General features: G+C 38.3%; 2 protein-coding genes across 2 annotated transcripts in view; one reads left to right on the forward strand and one right to left on the reverse strand.

Moving 5' to 3' along the window:
* The window catches only part of LOC101861788 (single-stranded DNA-binding protein 3), a gene marked incomplete at its 3' end in the record, with an annotated part of 15,614 nt that extends 6,872 nt beyond the window's left edge, over positions 1-8,742 (reverse strand). The window contains 4 exon segments of the mRNA XM_005112831.3: positions 5,504-5,588; positions 6,148-6,209; positions 7,478-7,550; positions 8,086-8,742. Coding sequence (XP_005112888.2) covers positions 5,504-5,588; positions 6,148-6,209; positions 7,478-7,550; positions 8,086-8,141 — 276 coding nt within the window.
* Positions 8,743-9,135: 393 nt separating this feature from the next.
* Positions 9,136-20,833, forward strand: part of LOC101861416 (ubiquitin-like-conjugating enzyme ATG10) — a 16,775-nt gene continuing 5,077 nt past the window's right edge. The window contains exons 1-5 of the mRNA XM_005112829.3: positions 9,136-9,575; positions 11,022-11,246; positions 14,147-14,270; positions 16,054-16,151; positions 20,058-20,158. Of these exons, the coding sequence (XP_005112886.1) occupies positions 9,468-9,575; positions 11,022-11,246; positions 14,147-14,270; positions 16,054-16,151; positions 20,058-20,158 (656 nt within the window). The 5' untranslated portion in view covers positions 9,136-9,467. The remainder of the gene's footprint in view (positions 9,576-11,021; positions 11,247-14,146; positions 14,271-16,053; positions 16,152-20,057; positions 20,159-20,833) is intronic.

Raw genomic sequence — 20,833 nt, forward strand, 5'->3', positions numbered from 1 at the left:
CCTCTCTCTCTCTCTCTCTAGGTCTCTCCTCTCTCTCTCTCTCTCTCTCTAGGTCTCTCCTCTCTCTCTCTCTCTCTCTCTCTCTCTCTCTCTCTCTCTCTCTTTTGGATGCACAGAGAGCTATGAACTCTTGATGGCAGATGCACCCCAACTCAACGTTTTTTCTAGGAACTGCTCTAACAAGTAAGCATACACGCTAGGAACATGTAAGCATACACGTTAGAAACATGTAAGCATACACGCCACCAGTTCAAAGAAGAGAGAATACAATTTATACATAATGAGGCCTTCATATCACAGACAAACCGGTAGGGCTGGGCAATGAGTCGCTTTAGCAAAAATCCGGATAACATGTTAGTGCACCTCTTCGGCAAATACTATGACATGAACCGCTTCGGCAAATGGGTTAGAACCACTTTAACAAACGGGTTAGCAATTCTTCAAAACATGGGTGAACCCACTTGGGCAAACGGGTCAGGCAAGAGAGTTAAGAGTCTGAATTCGGATAATGTCTCATTGAGAAGTATCCGATTATCCTTATAAATAAATAGATTATCCGGATTTTACCCACCTCTACAAACCGGCCACCAGCACAAATCAAATCCACATAAAAAAGGGGAAAAATAAGTGTACTGTAGCCTTACATCTGTGTGAAATATCAAGGACAGCATCAACACAATGTACATGGTTTTTTTATGCTCCAATCGACACAATTTAGATCATTTAGACACAATTTCGATCATTTAGACAAAATTTTAATCATTTAGCGTGCGGGCTGCTTCCACCATGCCTGTCAAGACCAGCCCAGGCTTGGAGGGATACAACAACTCCCCAGCAGAAACACCAAGACACTCAATAAACATCCTCCTCACATAGGAAACCGAACTAGGGGCTTCTGCATGCAACAGCATGGCAGCAGAACACATAAACGCTACTCCACCGATGGCTGTAGCAGCATTTCTATATGATGCTGAGAACAAAAGGAAGAGATTGTCTGAGAGAGCCAACACACAAGAACTACAGTTTTAGAAATGTGACCTATCAGCTGCACCCCACAGCCACTTACAATATTCCAAATATTTGGCTTACAAAATATACTGAGTGGAGAAACAAAATCAAGTGAATCAGAACAATGAAAGACTTTCATCTTGCGCCTGCATTGCCGCCGGCCCTGGCAGTGAGAGACATGCCCAAGGAGGAAGGCAGAGATTCTTTGAAAACGCATCGCATAGAATGTTATCAACATGGAATAAAAGAACCGATGAGATTTATTATTCTTATTTAAATTATTTAATCAGAGAACTCTTTTGTCATCATCAATTATACAAGACCATCATTCACTTAGCTAGCAAACTTGACGACAACAGGTCTGGTGTGCTTGCAAAAAAAAAATTTTTTTAATGAAAGCTAAACCATATGAAAATTTAAGTACTACAATTCATATTAATAGTATTAGACAAATATGAAAAACAAAACTTACTGTGCACTTTTCCAAGATATTAGGACATACAGTCATAAAACTGTCTCTGTGCTTAGGACCTTCTACAGAACCACAAAGACGTTAAGCCCTTAGGAATGTACTCTGTTTAGTCTATCCTCTTTTTCTCTAGTCTACTCTCCTGTAAAGATGCACTTTGTATTCAGTTCAGAAATCAATCACAGACTACAAAACTTTCAACATATATCAACAGACTGAGACGATTAACTGGAATGTCTGTCCACTGGGTGAAGGAAAAGCATCTTGAACCTTTGGTCCAATATTATATGAGGTAAATTTTAAAAATTCACATTATAAGAGATTCATTTTGAAAATGGTCACGAGAGAAAACGAACACCGAAAGCCCACACTCTCGAGACAAATGAAGCGGAGGCGAGATAATGATGTACAATAGTGAAAAGGAACTGAAACCCTCTGAAAAAAATAAGAGAAAATAATACGCTCAAGACTCAAACATGATATTTTGAGGAAGTTTCACTGTCAATATTTCAAAGTAAAAGTTGAGTTGAGTTGAGTGATATTTTGAACAAACCCAGTTCATTTCAAAGAGGGACAATTTCTTGTAGAAATCATCTTTACTATTATGCTTGGTCCTTGATAGTTTTCCAGATTTGCACTTGGCTTTGCTCAGTTAAGGGGAGGAGCGACCCTTGTTTTGAAGATTTTGGGATGTAGGCTGATTTTTTAAGATCAACCAGTTTTTGGTCTGAAAATAGCATGGATACAATTAAGAAAGTCTTGATTCTCCTGGTAAATTGCCTTTGAAAACATGAGGATGGGTTAATATAGTGAATATTCACAATTTTTGTCGTTTTTCGCAAAATGTTATTTTTTTTCTTCCAGTTTTTCCCCTACTCCTTCCTTGGTTTTCATCCTTTTGACATGAAACTTCCAGGAAACATAGATGACAAGGCTGCCATCAATGTAATAGAGAGATATTTGCGAGAAAAAAATATCATTATTCCATCGGAAAACGATTACGCAACCTAATTTTAGAAAAAGATTTTTATACTTTGGGAAAATTCTCATATTTTTGGGGGGTATTTATTGAAAAAAGCTTGCTGTTACTCTGATAGAATCTGGCTCAGGTATACTCTCACCAAATTTTGTCAAATTTGGTGAGTTGAAATTCATTGTTTATTTTGAAGAAGGCAGCTGTTTCCATAGCAACGACTGTAGCTATGCCAAAATAAAATTGCTTATCAAGAGATTTTACTATGTCTAACTTATTATGTGTACTTAGATTTGATCTCGGGCAACAAACATAGAAAATGATCCTCAAGGGTAGCTCCTCCCGTCAACAGGGTAACAGATTGTAATGTGGAAATGAGCATACAATCAAATGCAAGATTTTATGTGAACCTTTCTCCTTAACAGAAAATATTGACACAAAGACAAAACATGTGTTGCATCATGGAGAAATCAGGCCTTCCTCAAGATAATGAAACTGAAAATGCCGACATTTTCCCACCCGCTGGGCAATTTTTTTTTTCTCTCGCTCATCACCTTTTATGACATCCCATTAAAAAATATTTTGGTACTGATTTTATTGAAAAACATTGATCAAAGGTATTAAAATATCAAAATGTAAATTTACTGGTCCCAAGGACACTCACGCTTTGGAAACCATCAGATTTTGGAACCATCTCCTTGTTAATTCTACCTCTTCCACCAAGAACCCATACCTCCTTCAATTGCAAAGATCTCCACTTTTCAGTTTAAGATGGGTATTTTTTTTCATCAAAAGCAAGACAAATGAACAACCCCCTTCCATTCCATCATGTCAAGACAAATGAACAACCCCCTTCCATTCCATCATGTCAAGACAAATGAACAACCCCCTTCCATTCCATCATGTCAAGACAAATGAACAAGTGACAAAACTCAAAACATTCTCTGTCAAGATATCTTTAGACTGTGTTGGATTTATTTTTAAAAGGATTCCATGAAAACACGTCATATTTCCTGGAAATTAGAGATTTTAATCTGTAAAACTGAAAAACCCCTCCAAGATGAGATAATCAACTGGTACCAAGAAAAGTATTGAATTAATGACCATGAAGCCACGGAAATTCCCTCCACCAAATCATACACTCATGTAGCTGACCCCTTATCTTACCAAAACCTATCCCCTACTAAACACAACAACTTCACTGCATGAAAGATAGAAAGAAATTTCACCCCCCGAAAAATAAAGTTGAGCTGGTGGCGGTCAGCATTAATTTCAACTCAAGGCCTCATAATGTCAAAATCTTTTTTTTTCTTTCATAGAGCAATCATGTAGTTGTAGATGATTTTGCCGTCCGTCATTGACACAAATTTGTATCATTTCGGAAGCTGACTGCAACAACTCTGCATGTCGGGGCCAATCTGAACCGAGAGGGACATATCATCTAAGCAGTCAGATGTGAAGACACTTGGAAAAAAACCCTCTCCATACTGGAATCAAACTCGCGCCTTCTGTGCGCTACAGAAAGCACCCAACCTCTAAAACAAAAGCTGGTATTTCGAATGTCTCAAAGTCATGGAATGAATATGAACTTCCTTGTAATCCATAGAAAAAGGCTACTTGTAAAGCTTTTGTTGCCAGGAGGACAGCACTTGGCCAACTATACTCAAGTGAGGTTGAAGCAACACTGATCCCAGTAAAAATGGCCATGAGAAACAAATTTTATAGTGACCATAAAAAAACCCAACATGAATGACAGAAAAGTGGTGGAAGGTGGCTCAGGGAGTATTTTCCCAGCTTGCGGTCAGAACAACAGAGACCCACTGTAAGCAGCTCATCATATTCCTAAATGACTACGTCATTACTTCAATTTTTGGCATTTGCCAGTTCTTTTACATTAGATGAAGAACTATAAAAAATAAGCTCATTTGTTTTGATGACCCGATTTCCTGTACATGTCACTCTCTCGCCCCTGCAGATGACATGTCACTCTCTTGCCCCTGCAAGTGGGAGGCGCTATAAGAATACACCTGCCGTGATACTGCATGTCGTAAGAGGCGGCTAAAAGTGCATAGTATAAAAGTCTTGTTCGCCCAAAATGCGCCGGATGCGGAGGGCGAACCCATACCTCCTTCAATTGCAAAGATCTCCACTTTTCTGTTTAAGATGGGTATTTTTTTTCCCAGTAAAAAACGGAAAGTTATAGAGAAACATGAACAAACACGCCTTATAATTTTTCCATCCTGGGAGACGGAAAAGCTTCTGTAGCAGCAGGAACAATGAAAGACAGCGGACAAAGTCGAAACAAGCAGCTGCATTACGAGGAAAGTGTTAGATTGGAACCCACAGGGTAAAAGATCAAGGGGAAGACCACGTGGAACGTGGAGAAGAGTCGCGGAAATGGATGTACAGAAAAGTGGGAAGACATAAAGTGACATCAAGCCACTCGCCCAGGATGGGGAAAGGTGGAAAGTGTTTGTCCGTTGCCCATATCCTGATCCACTGCGAAAAAGGCAATATATAATATATGATGATGATGTCACTCTCAGGTTTCACATGCCAGCATAATATGAAACCCTCCTCCTTAATAAAAACATGATTTATAGCATTCACTTGTGGGATGGCACTCAATCAGTACAAAATGGGCAATGAACCTCTGTCAGTGCCTTACATTGAAAAAACAAAATAACAAACTCTACCCATCTGGTGGGTAAAGATGGTGAACATTGGCCAAGTAACCCTCACCAACAGCACACCCTTCACATATTTCTGCATTGCAAAACTTCAAGCTACTCGAATAGACCTGCTACAAAAGATTTCTCCAACTGACATCATGTATATTAATTTGAGATTCATTCTCATTCGCAAAGCTGTTCTTCCATCATAATTTTTCTTAAGCATCGGCGAGTCGTGTATTTTCAGATGAAAAAAACTGCCATACTCAGACCCTCAAAAACATACTAAAATATGGGGTTTTTTTTACATTTTGGTTGTCAGCAATGGAAATAACATGACAAAAAAACAAAAACAAGCTGTCACAGTCAAAAAGTACTCACATAATCATGAAATGCCTTAGCTTCGCTACTGTGATCACAGGAGTCCCTCCTCTCTGGAGCTGCACAATATAAATCCCAGAACACGCTGCAATAGAAAAGTACAAAGACTGTTAATTACTTCAGTATTAACTTTGATTCATAAAACAATTATGATTCCATCTTAATATCGCAACAAAATATCCTATCACCAAACTATACTCAATTATATTTTTAAAGCATTCAGAACAGATTCCTGAAAGTACCCATCAGACAACTCTTGATATTGTACGAATAGTAATACACTAGGCTACTTCTCATATTAGCATTACTTCAAGGATAAACATAACCACAACTAAAAAGGCACTAAACCATCTTTATGACGGATCAAGCCAAAACACCCACAAATAGACACAATTTTTACCTGTCTGACTAATGACTTCTTCACTGTAGCCCAATCCTTGAACCTACAGATCTTCCCTGTATCTACCTACACAAATATTATTTTGACAACTGACTACCACTTAGTTTTTCATCATATATGAAATTTTCATCTTTGTAAAGAACAATCAATCCCAAATTTAAAAAAGTAAATCATAACAGATAACATACAAATTTCAGCACAATATTACCACAAACATAAACATAAAAGTGGATTAATTGCTTACCACCACCATGAGTGTAGGAACCCCGGTGGTTCCCCTAACGTTATGTTTTTCTCCCATCGAATCTGAAGAATGAAAAACACAACATTGAAACCAGTGTTGCAGGAAAACTAAACCAACAAAAAGAAATTTATAAAGACACAGATGTATAAAAAAGATCTTGTACAATGAAAACATGACCTAATGATAAATTAAAAGTTTTTTTTAAAGGTGAAACAAAGATAGGACCTCAAAAATGAAAATTCAAAAGCTATCTTATTAAATTACCACCTAAACAGTTGCATTCTCCTTGTCTTCAAAAACCAAATATATGGTATAACTCTACCAATGGTCAATGATTGCCAGCAATTGCAGGCACTTAGATCTATGTTTTTCCTTTTCATACAAAGTCTAATGATTAAATAGTAAGTGTACAACAACTTTCAACAAGGTCAATTTAGGCTAATTAGTGTTCATCATACTAGCTTTTTAACTCTGTCTAACATCACACGATAAAAGAATAATTAATTAGATAAAATAAAGCTGGAATAAGCTGGTAAAATCGTGTGAAAAAGCACTATAAACAATTTAACTAATTGATGTCAATCAGTAGACCCAAGTAAATCAGAAAAGTTAAGTATTTTCCACAAGTCACAGCATTCTATTTTTTTAAAGGTAAAGATGAGGACTCCACTGGTAAAAATGAACAAGATAGAGCTTTCAACCCATAATCAACTATTATCCAAATCAGATGAGGAACTAAGCTTGTTGACTTCGAGTTAACTTCTTAAAACTTTTTTTTCATTATGCCTAACCATGATAAAAATTGAATTATTATGACTGGCATGTCTTGTTTCTTTTGAAGTTGGGGAAGCTGTTAACAAGAAATATAAAATTGGTTATAACTTTCATTAACTGAGCATGCTACCACTGCAGCAGTTAGGTTAAGATAGGCTAGTTTTTTTAGCAGTCACTCTTTTTGCAATTTTATTAGACCTAGACAAACACTTGAAAATGTGTATGAAAACACATAACTTATTATAAACACAGCTTGACTTCCTATGTTAAAGGCAAAAGAGAATTCTTCAGTCAGTGATTGATTGTACCACACAAACACTGAGGCAGAGATAGCAAAAAACAAAAACAGCTGATCACTCATCACATACTATCTAGCCTATTTTGGGTCACAAGTGAATGTTTATAATTTTGATGGGTGGAGTAGGCCTTCGTAAAACGTAGCTTATTTCATACTGACGAGTTTCCAGTTCTCACATACAATCTAGAATTCTCTCTCAGTCAAGATTTTGGACTTTAGATTTTGAAAGGACATCAAACCCACAGCAATTTGCCATACCTCTGACAAGAAAGTCTGTGCTGATTTCTGTGCTCCAACATGGAGTAAATACTCGTACACATACAGAGCAAGTCTGGAGAAAAAGACAAAATTATGTGAGGGAGAAATGCAATAATTTAATGGCAATTCAAGACAATGAATTCTTTAACATGGACATGGAAAGATTTTGTAAACAAGAAAAGGTTCAAGGGAGATCACTCAAGAAGTCTCGATAACCGGTTCACTGACTTATTGGCAGCCATACTTCAACACGATCGATGTTTGTTTATTATTTGTATTTTAGACATTCCGCCAAAAAATAGACACATTCTGGGGATCGGCATTGGGAAAAAATATACTTCTCAGAGAATGCAACTATCATATTACCAAACCAAAGCATTTTTTGGCACCAAACTTTTCAAAATAAAAGAAAACTAAAGTTGAATTGGGTATGTTTAATAACTGGAACAGCTATTATACCCAGTGTTTGAATGGGGCATCCTCGTGTGCAGGTGGAATCGAGCGGTCTACGGACAAAGAGGCGTGCAAAGGAGCAGCATCGGGGGAAAGATCTTGCCTACCCGACTGGTAAATTTCAAAATTTACGACAAACAATCAATTTTACTTACTTTTCTCTTGCTTGAGCATCCGAAGGGACAGTAGAACCTTTCCCTTTGGTATACATCCTTAGAGCTGAACTGTCACGCACCTGTCAAGCCATCAAGGACGACACTGACCCCGTTGTCTTGCCAACATCAACTGCGGCTGTCAGTCGCTTCGCGTTGATTGGCTGACGAAAATAGCTGAAATGGTGTGCTGCGAGACCGGTTACCACTGGCCCTGCACAATTCGGCGACAAAGACGCGTTGGCGATTTGCCAGTTATCTAGTTTGATCGGATGCAAGTAAAAATTTGAGTTCGTCGGCGATTGTTTATGATCAGCTGCAATACGAAGTAAACGCTGGTCATTTTCAGAACCAATCATACAGAATTGAACCTCTACCCATGTTAGTTTACTCGAGCCTTCCTTCATGTTAATTATACGTCCATTTTGAACGTTATACCTCCCCACTCTCGTCTTGTAACCCTCGGATTCGAGTAATGCGAGGGCAGTATGTAATATATATCTAAATCGTTAATTACTAGGCTTTTAATATAGGGACATGAGCAAGAGAGGTGGCTGATGGTTCAGAAAGACCCATGGCTTGACCTGTCCTGAGATCCTAACCTAACAGTAGCCCTATTATTCTCTTAGATATAATTTTAAAAACAGAAGATATTTTATCTGATTGGTGAGTTAGACACTACACTAAAACAGACAATATATTGAAACGGACAAGAAAATGATAACACCAACAATTTCAATTGTGTAACAATTTTCACTTTTGAACGAACACCAGAGAAATGTGTTCACTGGAGGTGCAGATTTCAATAATACACTTAAACCTAGCTATGACCTATATTCCTCGAGATTTTGCTCAATAGTTTCTGGTGTGCTGCGAGACCGGTCGACGTTGGGCGAGTCCATTTTCGAGTTTTTACTTCTTCACCCCCTTTTTTTAATAGGACTTCGGATTTTCTGTTATTTTTTTCCCCCGAACAACCTCCGCTAAAATGTGCGCTGCCCGACTTTTTAAAATAGATGTCCGTTACCTTACCTAAGCTAATATAATATTGTATTCGAAAATTTAAAGAAAGTTGAGACTTGCCGGTTTATTTCACGGCTTGCAATTGGTCTTTCTACGCTCCGAACATTCTTTTGTAATGTTGCATTTTCTCATCCTCTATTGACAGGAGTTTACTTTTCAGCTTTACTAGATCTACTACTAGTCTAGATCTAATACTTTACGGCATCTTACTCTAACGTAACAGTCAGTAAGGAGGACGTGTGGTGAGGAACGTAAAGAGAAAAGAGTGCCTTGACTTGTCACGGCGAAAGATGGACTGACTGAAGCCCGAATGACTTGGACCTGTCAGACGACGGCAGCGATACTACTACCCGTACACAACAATGGCAGCTGCTGGTTCGATCTCCGCCGATGAGTTTAGAAGTCTGGCCGAAAAATTCGCAGATACGTCAAGCAAAATCGATGATGGTTGGCATTTGGAAATACTCGCAGTGAGTGCCACTCTCAGGGGTGGGTTGTCGAACTGTAAAGACGCATCGGACAAAATGCACATTTAATAGAAGCTAGTTAACCCGTCAAAACGAAGAACGATTTTTTTCCGTTGATCGATTTGATGATGGGATAACGAATGGATCACTGTTGAAAAGTAAACAAATGGGACTTTATTTGGGGAAAGCAATCATCATTTGCGTTGCGGTCTTGCTTTTCCCCCCTCTATCGTTTTGTTCATGTGTTGGGTCTTTTACCTCAGAAATGTTATGATGGGACTGCACCTTTTATTTATTTATTTTTTATCGCAAGAAGGCAAGGGAAAGAAAAAAAAATGGGACATACAATTGGGACAGAATACAGGGGAGGCTATTCTGTTATATTCCAGTGAAAAAAATCAGACAAGAGGTGATCTCCCTCGATTCCCGATCCATCCCCATCCACTAGGCCTTCCCATTCCGCCCCAAATCGCAAACAGTACACACCTTTTGTAAAATTGTTGTTCGTTGCCGTGTGCGTGTGTGTGTGCGTGTGTGTGTGAGTAAGTGTGTGTGTGTGTGTGTGTTTTATTTGTTTGCTGATTGGGGGGGGGCGGGGGGTGCATGGAATACACAGGGGAGGGGAGGGGGGGTGATTAACTCCCAATAGTATATTATAGTAGCCTTTAATAGAAAAGTATCTATGTGACTAAATAAAATCTGATTGTTAACACATCATGCAGATAATGAAACCGAAGACATGTGTTTATAGAGTTTAACTGATGTTGAATTTGAATTAAATCTTTTTCCCCTCACTTTGCTTGCTCGAAACCGTCATCAGTTGCTGGTTTAAGAAAAAATGTATACAAAGTAAAAACTCCAGCTCAAGTGGTATGCATTAGATTTTTAAAATAATCTGCAATCAAGCTCTTTGATTTGCAAGATGTCATTGTTTAGTGGATTATTCTTTGAGATTTAGTGGGGTATGGTAGCCCTATAATATATAATCTGACCCTTTAATTGACCATCATATTTTACTTTTTTATTGAAGCAATTGGAATTTTCGTTTGGAATTCAGCTCTGCCCTTAGCTGGTTTTATTTTTACCTATTAAATTGATACCGAGCTATTTTTGTTAATGGGCTTAAATCATCAGATCATGCTACATGTAGATCTATAAGGGCCTAATGTATGTGGTCCCCTCTGTAATATTATTATTTTATATTATCCTATGGTTTTGAAATTCGACCAGAAGAAGAACTTGTAGCCAGTTGTGTGTCATAGGCCCAAATGGACCAAGGTGGAAAAGAGCTTAATTTTAAGACTTAATAGAGTTTAAAAGTAGTGAACAAACAAACGAAAAATAAACAGAAGAAAAACTAAAGAAAGTAAAATAGTATTTTAAATAGAAGTTTGGATCTGCATTGTAATTGTTGTTTCCTTTAATTTCTTTTACAACATACATTCACAGTCACAGGACTCTGTATATCTGTGGAGGAAAAGCATTTTACCGAGGTCATCCCAGAGCAATGAACAGCAAAAAGAATCACAAAAGGACCCGGGATCTGCTCCACCACCAGTCCCTTCTGGCCATGTAGTGACTCCCACAAAGATGAGCGAAACTACAGAAATATGTGCACAGCTGGATGGCCAACAACTAAATGTGCATGACTGGGATGAAATGGAGATGGAGGAGGTCAGTCAAGAAGTCCAAATTACATTTTTTGACAGGAGTGTAATATTTTTCTCATTTTCAAGAGAAACTGACAGAAAGCAATAAGTTCAAAGATATTTAATAACATTATAACCAAGTTGTCAGCTGAGACAGGAGTATATTTCTGTGACAGAGAGCAACATATAAGCTCCATTGCAGCCTGACAGCCTCATCAAAGCTAAATCATTTGGTATTGTGAACAGTGCTGAAAAACACTTCCCTTATCTTAAAAGAGAAAACCCTTTAACTTAAAAATTTGGTGACTTTCAGAATATTTTAATAAAAGGAACTTGAATTTAATAAACTCCACTTCTTTTGTTCTTATTGTATACATTGTCAACCTGATAACATCCTAATCTTTTATAGTGGACCCTTCCTTTTCAAATGACAAAATGTTTATTTCCTGTTTCGGTAGATCAGTATTTTGTGGGAAATCTCACGTTACATCTTATCAGGGCTCCTTGGTTCACGCAATAAATAAAAATACAGTCGAACCTGTGTAAGACGGCCACCCTTTATCAAGGAGAAAAGTGGCCATATAAGACAGGTGGCCGTCTTAGGCGGGACTGATCAAGATGAAGAAAACAAACCATTCCTTCCTTAGGTCCCAACCGAAGATAGCCACATTGTTTTTGTTGTTGTTATTGTTGTTGTTGTTGTTTTCGCTGGGGTTTTTTTTCTCTTTTTTTTTCATTTGTGCTATGGTAAAACAAACACAGGGGTCGCCACCACTCGGAGAACGAGCGACGCTTCTGTCACAAGTTCATGTTGACGTCCATTGTTACTTTGTTACAGACTGGGTAAACAGTGACCACTCATCTCACTTACAACTTGTGTATGAGTTGTGGGCGGGGTTTATGGCTATTGGTTATGAGGGATCACACGCCCTACCTCACCAGCTGCTGAAAATCTGTCATGGGTACCTATTGGTCAACAGTGGGAGGGGCCTACGCAACATGACCGGTTGGGGGGACTATCTTACAACAACGACAGGTGATTTGATTATGACGGCTCGCCCACAACGCCAGGGGCCAATGCACAATTTATGACAAAACGTAATGGAGTCACTGAGGTGGCCGTCCAGGGTTGGTGATTTTTTATATTTTTGAAATAAAAATTTTAAAAATCGATTTTTAAAATTTAAATCAGATTTTTTAAATTTAAATCAGATTTATTATTATTTTTTATTTTTTTAAAATGCCGACACAGTTTGGGATTTTTTGTGGCTAAAAGTATGTTCTTTTAGTGCAAAAGGCATTGTCTTTATTTTAACTAATGATTAATTTAAGCAACTGCAAAAGAAAGCCTTAATCTGCTATCAGTTAATTATTTATGGCTACAGACAAAAAACGAAGAAAATGTCAGTTTAAAAAGAAGGGGGGGGGGGGGAGGGTAATTATGCATAGATAAACTTGCATTTTATTACAGTGTGTGTGTGTATGTGTGTGTGTGTGTGTGTGTGTGTGTGTGTGTGCGTGTGTGCGTGCGCTTGGGTTTGTCTGAAAAGAAAAAAAAAAATGCTAATTTGGAAAAAAAGAAAAAAGTAAATTGAATACTGTATTATGTTACAGTGACAGGGGGGAAAGCAGACTTTTAAGCATGATTATATTAGTCTACTAAACCTTATATATGTTTTATAAAACCAAGAAAAGGAATTCTGAAAGTTTAAAGATGTAAAAACAGAATACATTTTTTTTAAAGTGATTTAAATCACTGAGTTTTATTTTTTTAAATCAAGTTGATTTAAATTTTTTTAAATCAACTGATTTAAATCAACCCAACCGATTTCAATTATGAAAAAAAAGTAAATTGAATACTGCATTATTTTATAGTGACAGGGGGGAAAGCAGACTTTTAAGCATGATTATATTTGTCTACTAAACCTTGTATCTGTTTAGTAAAACCAAGGAAAGGAACTCTGAATGTTTAAATATGTACAAACAGAATATATTTTTTAAAAAGTGATTTAAATCACTGATTTTTATTTTAAAAATCAAGTTGATTTAAAAAAAATTTTAATCAACTGATTTAAATCAACCTAGCTCTGATTTCAATTATGGAAAAAAAAGTAAATTGAATACTGTATTATTTTACAATGAAAGGGGGGAAAGCAGACTTTTAAGCATTATTATATTAGATCTAGTCTACTAAACCTTATATCTGTTTTATGAAACCAAGGAAAGGAATTCTGAATGTTGAAATATGTTAAAAACTGAATAAAAATACATTTTTTTTAAAGTGATTTAAATCACTGATTTTTATTTTAAAAATCAAGTTGATTTAAATTTAAAAAATCAACTGATTTAAATCGACCTGATTTAAATCAACCCAACCCTGTGGCCGTCTAAGACAGGTGTTATTGCTAAGTGTAATAGGGGTTGTGTGTTAAAATAAGGTGGCCGCGGCCGCGTTGGACAGGTGCCCGTTTTACACAGTTAAATTATATAGAAAAAACGCAAGGGGGGGAATGGAAAGTGGCCGTTTGTAGAGATGACAGTCAGGGCAGGTTTGACTGTACTTGAAAGGCATTCTGTTCACTCTTGCTTTCCAGCTAGAAATTATTTGAATGGGGACAATAATCCAATAAAGTAAAAATTCTAAGAAACTATTTTGATAGTGCTCTTTTCAAATCCACAGAATATGTTGATGTCAACATTGTTTCCTGACATGCACGGGTAAACTGTAGATTAGACTTCATATATATATATATACTTTTATATACTTTTATAGTTATTTGCAAGAGGAATAGCATCTATGATAATTTCCTCTATGAGATCTACGACTGTTTTGTTTTGGCTACTCTATCAAGAATTGTTTTGTCTTTGCTACTCTACCATTTGATCCAAGTTGATCTATGGCTGCCTTTTCCTTTTTCTTTTCAGGATGAAGACGAGCAGTGTATGCCAACTGTTCTGTTAGAGCGAGAAGTGTTGACATACGAGTACCACATTTTGTACAGTGAGAGCTACGCTGTTCCTGTACTCTATGTCAACATTTACAAACAAGGTACAGTTTGTGTCTCAATGAATGGATAGTTTGAATCAGTCTTCTACTGCTAGTACTTCCCAAAACTAAGACATTTGTTAGGGGTATCAAGGACTGGTGAAAGGCCTCATTTAAAAGATGAAAATCACAACCCAGTATCACAACAGACAGCCAAGAACATCATCAAATGCAACACAAGGGAACAGTGGCTGAGTGGATGGGCAATGGGCAAAACTGGAAGAACTGTATTTGCACACATGATAGCCCCCAACTCTAAAGATGCAATAAATTCCCTGAGTAGAAGAGAACAAGTCACGATATTTCGCCTGCGAACACAACACATACCACTAAATTCCTACCTTAATAGGATCCGCAAGGATACCCCACCCGACTGCCCGTTGTGCGACTGCCAGGATGAAACAGTACCACACCACCTCTTTAACTGCCCAGCACTTTGTGACCTGCGTAGCACCTACCTACCTGCCTTCCCAGACATCGGAAACATTCTATACAGCGACAAAGCACAGCTGCTTAAAACCTGTCAATTCTTTGCCATATCGACAGACCGAAGGGCTAGAACCCAAATGGCCGCTGGATCGGAAAAGTAAAGTAAAGTAAAAAGATGAGAAATACCCAAGCGTCTCATATAGCTTCTCCCAGTGGAGACAACCGCACCTACTCGTGGCGATCCCTGCTTGCACTGACGTGGCTCTGGAGAATTGTGAATTGTTGGCGCCAACAAACCAACCCCCTTCGCCCAGAGGGGTTAAAACAACAGACTGGAAGTAGGTGTGGCCCCACAAAGTACGGAGAGCTGAACTCACCGGTACGTGGTAGACGCTATGCCCCCCACCAACACACTCTCACTAGTGTCCTTCTCTGCTACTCTCACCTACTTCTTGTACACACTCCCTGTGGTTGGCTTGTGATCTACCTTCAGCCTAGTGCACCACATCATCCTTGCAGGGACCAGAACAATCAATGGGGGACGGGCCTGGGGGACACGGCATGCCCAAACATGGACGTCTAAGTACCGACACAAAGGATCAAGGGCGTGACAAGCCGCTCGTCTGTGTCATTTTGGCTCAACAACGCTGCCGGGGTCAGACCACATTAAGTTGACCCTCCACAGCTTGCCAGGAGACAGTTCACAAAAAAAGACCACGGTCATGTCAGAGACTTTTGTCCTGGGCCATAAATGAAGCCTATTTTTATCTTTTCGAAAATTACGCTTATATTGTAATAGAGTTTATGGGATGATAAAGGTGAAATTGGCCGAAATCACACAGTCTGCTAAATATTTCTCTGTTCATTTTGATTGCTGGGTGCTTGACAAGGACAAACACCAAATTGCACAATGACATTTGTTGAAGTCTTGCTTCCAGCTATTGATTTGCACTTTTCTGCTAAATGCATATGTCATGTTGAAAGAAAAATTGCCTTGTAGTTTCACCCACAGGCTCTCCGTGGCGGATTTCCTTAAAGATATAACTTATAAAGAATTGATGTAAATCTAGACGCTCAGAGACCGTAGTATAAGAACGTATAGGTGTAAATCTATTATACAATAGAGTGAACAGGACTATGGTCAATTGGTTTTTATGATTTTATATACATGATACCATCCATCTCAGCATACACTTGTCTTTGCAGACAAGTCATTGACTTGCATGCTTTAAAACAAAAATCAAGCTCAGCTTACCTGACTTTGTACATCTTGTAATAATTAGGCTCTTCACCTTGCACTCAAGTTACACGAGTTTGGTTCCCAATGACAGTTTAGTAATGTTTTCTATTTTGGCAGATGGTAAACTGGTTCCTTTGGACACCGTATGGGAAATGAGCCCTTCATCTTTTCAGAAACTCTTGGGAGAAGACAAGTGGACAATTTTGACCCAACAGGTTTGATTCACCAATACCCCAGTGATTGTTTTCTATTGTTTCTAGTCTAAGTGGCCCCAAAAACTCTTTGCTGAGCTGTTACATAATACCAAAGATAGTACATAACAAGATGGTCCACTCAGCCAAAAAAGTGTGCGCCGTAAGTCCGCTCTTTGCTTCAGATGGCGCTGCAGTCTGTTTTGAAGCTCTCTTTAGTTTTTCCAGAAGAAGAACAGGAATAGCACCTCCTTGCGTGCGCAGATCGACTGCTGTTCATCAGTAGTTCGGGTTCGTTCAGTTCGGAGTTTTAGTTTTTTTTTATGTTAATGACCTCTTGCCTTTCATTCTAAAGTCAAATTAAACGAAGAAAACAATCACCCTTTCCTCTGGAAGCGTAACCATTTTAAAAAAGCGTTCTTCCGAAATTTATTAAAAAACTATCTAGTTTCACTTTGATTTTTAAAAACTCAAGTAGGGTAACTCTGTTCGCCAAGGGTGCGCATTTGCGAAGAGGGCGCCACCGAATTTTGAGGACACTTTTTTAATTGGCTCATAGAGAGGAGTGGCCCCTCTTGTTATGTAGACTCTTTGATAATACTTGAATGTTCTCTAACATGTTAATCTCATCAGAGACGCACGCACTGTTTGGGGTACTTTGAAAAAGTGGCATTACTTCTTTATTCATATACAGGCTTTTCAGTTTTGTTTCATTTAAAGCCTAAAAAAGGCAACAACAACATACATTCAATAAAATATGCAAATTCATGTTTCTGATTTGTTTATGATGGTTCAAAATATGCAGCAATATTTCCTTTGGTCTTTTGCTGATCAGACGTATGTGTCCACAACGTCCTCAGAGTGTTTGTAGATTGATCTCATGTAGAAATAGGTCAATGATAAACTATTCAATGTCCCCTTCACAAGAGAGTTGATGAACCAGATAGAATGGTTACATGTTACTTATGATGGACTGCTTGCTAGTCAGGGTAACTGTTTTGTTACACATATTTGACTGACTCCAGATATTGTGTCCATAAATTAGGGGAGGGGGGGGTATCCAAGAAACAAAGAGTTTTAGAGAAGAAATATATCTTATAAGTTTAACTCTTTTAACCCTATCCGTACGCCCTGGGGTCATTTTGTACCCCTAGGGTTGTATTCTCCACATTTTAGAAAACTTCTAGTGCAAAGATCTCTTTGAAACTTTCAGTATTTCTTAAAAAATCATTTTGACAGACTGCTATGCAAAGTGTACGGATCGGATTAAAGAGTAAATTTCCTCTTTGGAAAGTGGTGGCACAGAGCTCCCCATGTCATATAAATATGATAGTAAAACCCGATGTACGGATAGGGTTAATCATACCTATTGAGGTTAAAGTCAGCTCACAGGCATTTCAATTAGAAACTGTTCAAAATATTGAGAAGTTGCAGCCCTTGTTTGTATTCAGGTTACAGAATGGACGAAGTTACCAACCTCAGCTTAACTGCCTAGTAATAAGATTTAGTGGTCCTTTTAACTTTGAATTGGAATTTTAAAAATTAAAAACAGCTAATCTTCAACTTCAAATGCTTTGAATGAGCAAGAGAGTTTAAAAAAGGACCTGTGATAAAGATTCCAGTAACTCAATGATCATGTCCTGCCGATAACCAACAAAGGAAATGCAATTTTCTCGAACAGAGAACAAAACTGTAATTTCTGACATGGGTTGCGTTAACTCCTTCAGTGCTATTGATAAGAATTCTCACGAGACCTGACCAATGTAAACGCTAAGTTGGATTTTCATTGTTGGACATATCATCATCATTGCCTTTCTCACCCTGGATCAGTATGTAGGCCACGAACTAACACTTTCCACGTTTCCCTATCCTGGGTAGCCGCTTGATGCTATTCCATGTCTTCCCTCTTTTCTGTGTATTAATTTCTGTGACTCTTCTTCAGCTTCCACGTAGTCTTCCCCTTGATATTTTACCTTGTAGATTTCAATCCATGTAAAACTTTCTTTGTTATGCAGCTGCTTGACTTCCTGAGAGTATGTCCAACCCTTCGCCACCACCTTCTTCTCACCTCATCTCTGACTGGGCTCTATCTTTTTCTCCTTAATACTTCCTTGTTGGTGACCCTGTCTGTCCATCTGATCCTCAGAAATTGCCGTAGACACTTGTTAAAAAAAAACCCAGGATCCTCTTTATGTAAGTCTGAGACGCGTTCCATGTCTCACATCCATATATAACAAGACTGACTTCACATTTGAGTTGAAGATCCTCAGTATGTTTGAAGTGAGATGTCCCTGGTTCTCCAAATCTTATTCAAAGATATGAAAGCAGCCTGTGCCTTTCCAATGTTGGACATAAATATATGGTCGCTTTTAAGCACAAGGGGGCTCTGTGGAAAAATGCTGTTTTGAGGAAATTGAAGGCAAAGACTTTGCCCCTTGTTCAGTTTCTTTAAAAGCAAGGAGAGTTTTCTCTATAACCAGACAAACATATACACACCAATGAAACCAAACTTTCCTATGGGTAGGGCAATGCCCACTTTTGGTGTAGGTCAAGATTTCTGGAAACCCCCAAAATCTGGGTTAGCCCGCTTGTCCTTAAAGGCGACCATATATAATTATATATATAATATATATATATATATATCAATAATGTCATATAAAGAACCTATAAAAACCTCATATGACCTTATGTAGTTGCAAGCTTCATAAAACTTTTACTAAACACAAAATATTGATCAAACAGTGTCTTTGCTTTTAGATTTTCAATCTGAGTAGACCCAATAACTTGTAAATGTAGTGGGAGTGGAATTCATCTTTGTCACTTTTAGCACTGAATGAGTTAAAGTTTGGGACAATACTTAATTAATGAAGGGGTGTCATCGGGTGTTGATTCCATCTGCCTCAAGGAAGTGTGACCTCACCAAAGTGCTGCAGTGAATGAATGTCTTGCTTGTTATTGAGCTACCATACATTAAATGTGTCATGACGTGGTGGAACCCGGGGCTCGTCAATTACTGGGCATGTGAAGTTAGTGGTATTACCTTAAAGCTTGTTCGTTTGTCTTGCTTTCGAAGAAAAAATAACCATTTATCTTGAGTACAAGTCAAGATATTTGTGATTGAATGAGTTGGGGGGTCGCCTGGTTTCAGAGGTAAAATTAACGAGAAGATGCCTGCCAAAGTTTGGTTATTTCCATAGCTTGAGAGTCCATGGAAACTGAAAATGTACGTTTTTTGGTACCTTTACTCAACATTTTTCGGTAAAATACAGACAGACATTTATTCTTGAGTGGACATAAAGGTGTTGAGCCGAAAAACAAAAATTGTGAGGCAGCGTGGTGGAATCAGGCTCTTGTCAAAATAATCAAATTGAAGAAACCTGTATTTTTCCGCAGGTTTGTTAATGTTTATAAAATTTTTGTCTTATGGCCCAACACCTTTCATGCCCATTAAAGAACCCATTTCTGTGTGGAATGTTCTGAAAAACATTGATTAAAGGCACGAAAAATACACATTTTCAGTTACAACGGACTCTTAAGCTAAGGAAATAACTAATCTTTGGCGGCCATTTTCTCACTAATTTTTCCTCTGAAAACAGGTGACCCCCACCTCCTTCATTCGCAAATATCTCCACTTGTATTCAAGATAAATGGACATTTTTTTCATCCAAATAAAGACAAGTGAACAAGCTTTAAGATGATATCAATAACTCTACATGCCCGAAAATTGACGAGAGCCTGATTCCACCACGCTGCATCACAATTCAATAAAAACTGCCACACTTGCGGGAAATGCTAGTTTCTTCCATTGTATTATTTTGACGAGTGCCTGCTTTCACCATGCTGCCTCACAGATGGAAGTTTGTGTGTCTGATACGTGTGGGGAAATTCATCTGGAAGTTGACGTCCACTTCTACTCTCTCTCTCTCTCAGGAGCATCCTCTTCTTGGCAGGCCTTTCCTCCAGCTCCACCCTTGCCACACTGGGGATTTGATGTCTCAAGTACTCAAGAATTCTGCTGGAAATATTAAACAGTGAGTGCAATGTTTATTCGGGAATAATAACTTTGAGAACACTCTTTCGCTTGTATTTCTTTTCGAGTGTCACCCAAATATACTACTTGAAGATGCTCTGCACCCCCATCAGTACAGTTTAGATCATTCAAATTCAAGGCTAACCCTGGCTTAGAAGGATTCTGTGCCAAAGTACAAAGATGGAGAGACCCAATAAAACATTTCTCCACTTGGGAACTGAGTTCCTGTCTTCAGTAAGTGATGGCGGAGCACCTTTCTACTACACCACAAATCCCTGTGTCACTGTCACACAAATGCTGCTCGTTAACAAGTAGTGCCAGGTGAAAGTTCATAACTCTATTCATATTTCAAAACTGTTTTCCCCTATATTTAAAATGTTCTTCCTACTTACACCTATGTCTTTGGAAGTCAAGCACACGTTGCATGTATATGAAGTGAATGATTGAAGAACTGGATTGTCTATGATTATGCTTTTTATGCTTCAAAAGCACAAATATATTACTGTAGTCTCCAACTAAGATCACAGTGCTTGGGGGTAAGGAAAATGTGGGATCCTAGGCGACCAGGATTTTATCCGATGCTCCAAGAGGAGATTCCAAGGCAACTCATGGTCAGGCCCACAATCGGTAACATGGTCCGCCCTTTCTCTGAAATGTACTGATGTGATCCTTGGGG

Source organism: Aplysia californica, unplaced genomic scaffold, assembly GCF_000002075.1.
Source record: "Aplysia californica isolate F4 #8 unplaced genomic scaffold, AplCal3.0 scaffold01434, whole genome shotgun sequence".
Lineage (NCBI taxonomy): Eukaryota > Metazoa > Mollusca > Gastropoda > Aplysiida > Aplysiidae > Aplysia > Aplysia californica.